This window comes from Primulina eburnea, chromosome 3 (assembly GCF_022965805.1).
Source record: "Primulina eburnea isolate SZY01 chromosome 3, ASM2296580v1, whole genome shotgun sequence".
In the NCBI taxonomy this organism is placed as follows: domain Eukaryota; kingdom Viridiplantae; phylum Streptophyta; class Magnoliopsida; order Lamiales; family Gesneriaceae; genus Primulina; species Primulina eburnea.
The window spans coordinates 3167213-3170405 of NC_133103.1; the positions used below are offsets into that span (position 1 = coordinate 3167213).

A 3193-nucleotide genomic window follows, 5' to 3' on the forward strand; every position below is an offset into this window, starting at 1 on the left:
AAAAAAAATTCTAGTAATTTGAATAAGTGCAAAAAGTTATGGCTTTTGGGCTTCTACTTTTCTTTTAAAAGATCAGATTCTTTTATCGAAACGGGCCTGATATCATATAGAAATATTTTAAAATTACACAAACCTTTTCTATCAGAAAAAGAAACTAATTACGCCTACCAGGTTTCCAATGAAGAAGCTGAAAATAAGGCCCATTGAATAGCTAGGCTGCTAGATCAACAGCATAACGCAATCAAAACACATTTTTATTCCATTCCAGATACAACTCATTCTTAAAACTCCACGACATGCAACTCAACCCATTCTGTTTCATGAAAAATTAAGATATATAAACAACAAGAGTATGAATACCAATAATATTCATTCTTCTTTGACCATATTGAACACATGCTTATTCCTCTATATAAAACAGAAAACACCGACAGAAAAGCCCTCTTCCACTTCACTTCAGTGAATTAGCAATGTCGATCACAAAACGATACTTCACATCCTTCTTTATCAGCCTCTCCAAGGCCTCGTTCACGTATTGAATCGGTATCATTTCTATTTGAGGGTAAATTTTGTGGGAAGCACAGAAATTCAACATTTCTTGGGTTTGCTTGGTTCCACCTGTTACACTTCCTGAAATGCTCCTCGCAGCTACGATGTATCATTTGTTTTAAATCAATGTAAGACTCTGACAAACTTTCATTTAATACAAAGCTTTAGTTTAATTAATGCTGGTTTTTTACCTTCTTCTCCTTCCAAAATACTGAATTTTTATCTACACTATTATATTCATGCACTTTGTATTGAAACATATAAGAATTGTCAATTTTCTACCACATCTAAAGCATAAAATATTTTCAAAAACAACATATAGCAGGGGCTGAGAGCGTAATCATAATTGTCGCATGAAGAATAGTCGTATTATTTGCATCAACATCTACCTGGAACGAGGTGCACAGGACTAAATTTCACTTCACTTGGAAATCCCACCAACACAAGTACACCACTGGTCTTCAACAATGGCAGAAATGAATCGAAGGAGATATCACCAGATGCTGTGTTTATAATGAAGTCCAATGAATTAGTCAAAGCCTGCACCAATCCATCATCAGGATTTCAAAACTCGGCATTCACTTTCAACAAACATCTCCAGTTCAAATATTTATGACTTATAATAATTAGTCTAATAGATTGCTTCAAAGGGGTACTGTAGTAAATCTCACCGCCATTGCCTTTTCATCAGAAGAAATAACAAAATCATCTGCTCCAAGAACGTTCAAAGACTCTTCTTTCTTGGAAACGCTCGTGCTAAATACCGTTACTTTTAATCCAAATGCCTTACCAAACTTTACGGCCAGGTGGCCAAGTCCACCTAGGCCTATAATCCCCAAAGATTTGCCTGGTTGATTCATTCCATGCCTCAACATGGGGGTGTAAACTGTTATTCCAGCACAAAGCAATGGTGCTGCTAATTCTAGAGGATATTTTTCAGGTACATTGAAGCAATACCTAGAAAAAGAACAAAAACAAACCAAGTTAATATTTACTTTCCATGTTTACATTCTACGAGGAAAAAGAAGTTAACAACCACCTTTCGTGAACTACAATATAGCTAGAATAGCCCCCTTTGGTTATGGTACCATCGGAATCAACCCCATCAAAAGTATGGACACGCTTTGAGCAAAGATTTTCTCGGTGATCATCACAAAACTCACACTCTCTGCAAGAATTAACAGATGTTCCAACTCCGACATGGTCTCCCACTTTAAAGCGTTGAACATTGGTACCAACCTCTCGTACTACACTGGAGATCTCGTGCCTATCAAATTAAACAGAGTTCTTGCAAATGGCTCAGAACTGTTTATTTTGTAGTTAGAAATAGAGCATTGGCTAATTTGATAAGCTTTTAAAGGAAAATACATACCCAGGAACTAAAGGATACTTTGAAGTTCCAAGTTTGTTTCTGGACCAGATAACATCAGCATAACATATCCCACAGTACATTATGCTAATTGCAACATCATCACTTCCAACAGACCTGATCGAATAATATTTGTTTCGAAAGCCAAATTATCGAACATAAATCAGGGGTCCAACAAATTCTTTAGTTAGAAAAGCTCAGAGTTTTAATATATTTATGTATACTTGCTAAATGTTTTATTCACATTAAAAACATCAAATCAGGAAATGCACTCAAACAGTTGGAAAACTAGGAAATGCTTTAATTCTTCACCCATTAAAAACATCAAACCAGCCTACTTCTGGGATATGACTTGATAAAATCAAAAGTTAACTAAATAATAATTATTATCGTTTCCCATTAAAAATAAAAATAAAATCAGTATTATTTACAAGATAACTAAAATAAATTCGTACTTAGACGGAAGACAACTTTTCATTGCTATGCAACATGTAAATAAATATGATTAGTACAGAACTCGATTATATATCAAACTTAAGTTTCATTCATGGTGTATCAAACTTGAGTGGCTAACTCTTTACTGGGCTCTTCGAAACCAAAAAAATCCGAAAGAAACAGCGATGAAACAAATCAATGGCTAAGAACAGTAAAGACCCAATTGAAAAAAACAGGAAATTTAATTCAGAACATGTTAATTTACCACCCATGCCAAAAATCAAAAAACTTTTGCTCAGAAACATACATATATATATTAAAAAAAAAAACATACGTATATTCATATATTAAAAAAAAACATACATATATTCATATACCTGCGGTTGAAATCGTAAGGAGATAGGAATCCGGAGGTATCTCTGGCGGCCCATCCAAGGCATTCTCCGTTTGCAGTGGCAGCCATGTGTTAATTACGGCGATCACTTGAGAATGGAGATAATAATAAATTTCTGAATAAATTCATGAAACCAATTATGTATTTAAATACCACTTTTCATGAGTTGAAAGTTTGTGTATTACCTGAATTCAATCCCCAACCCCAAATTTGTACCACAAAAAAATTCTCAACTGGCTGCTGCTAGAATCTAAGTCATGTTCGTTGAAAATGGGTAAAATCAGGGCGAGTACGTAAGGCATGAGGTCACTAGATACATCCGAGGGAAAAAGTCACAATTAGGAAATATATCATTAAATCTCCTAAAATCTTGCAGTTTGCTACATATAATACTGTTGGAATTTTCAGATAAGTATCATGAACAAAGCTGGCCACAATGAAGACTT

The 3193-nt window shown here is 34.6% G+C and overlaps 1 protein-coding gene across 1 annotated transcript; it reads right to left on the reverse strand.

Annotated features, from left to right (window-relative positions):
• Positions 1-293: 293 nt before the first annotated feature.
• On the reverse strand, positions 294-2978 carry LOC140825380 (probable cinnamyl alcohol dehydrogenase 1). Its single transcript, XM_073187129.1, has 6 exons — positions 2731-2978; positions 1922-2035; positions 1589-1816; positions 1221-1506; positions 939-1089; positions 294-648 (listed from the first exon to the last, which is right to left on the reverse strand). The coding sequence occupies exons 1-6, from the start codon at positions 2814-2816 to the stop codon at positions 452-454; spliced, it is 1062 nt and encodes a 353-aa protein (XP_073043230.1). The 5' UTR covers positions 2817-2978; the 3' UTR covers positions 294-451.
• Between the last annotated feature and the right edge of the window lie 215 nt (positions 2979-3193).

Coding starts and splice junctions, on each gene's coding strand:
- LOC140825380 (XM_073187129.1), bottom strand. CDS start 2,816: ATGGCTGCCACTGCAAACGGAGAATGCCTTGGATGGGCCGCCAGAGAT. Junction 1,817..1,921: donor AAGTATCCTTTAGTTCCTGG/GTATGTATTTTC, acceptor TTAATTTGATAG/GCACGAGATCTCCAGTGTAG. Junction 649..938: donor TCCTGTGCACCTCGTTCCAG/GTAGATGTTGAT, acceptor GATACATCGTAG/CTGCGAGGAGCATTTCAGGA.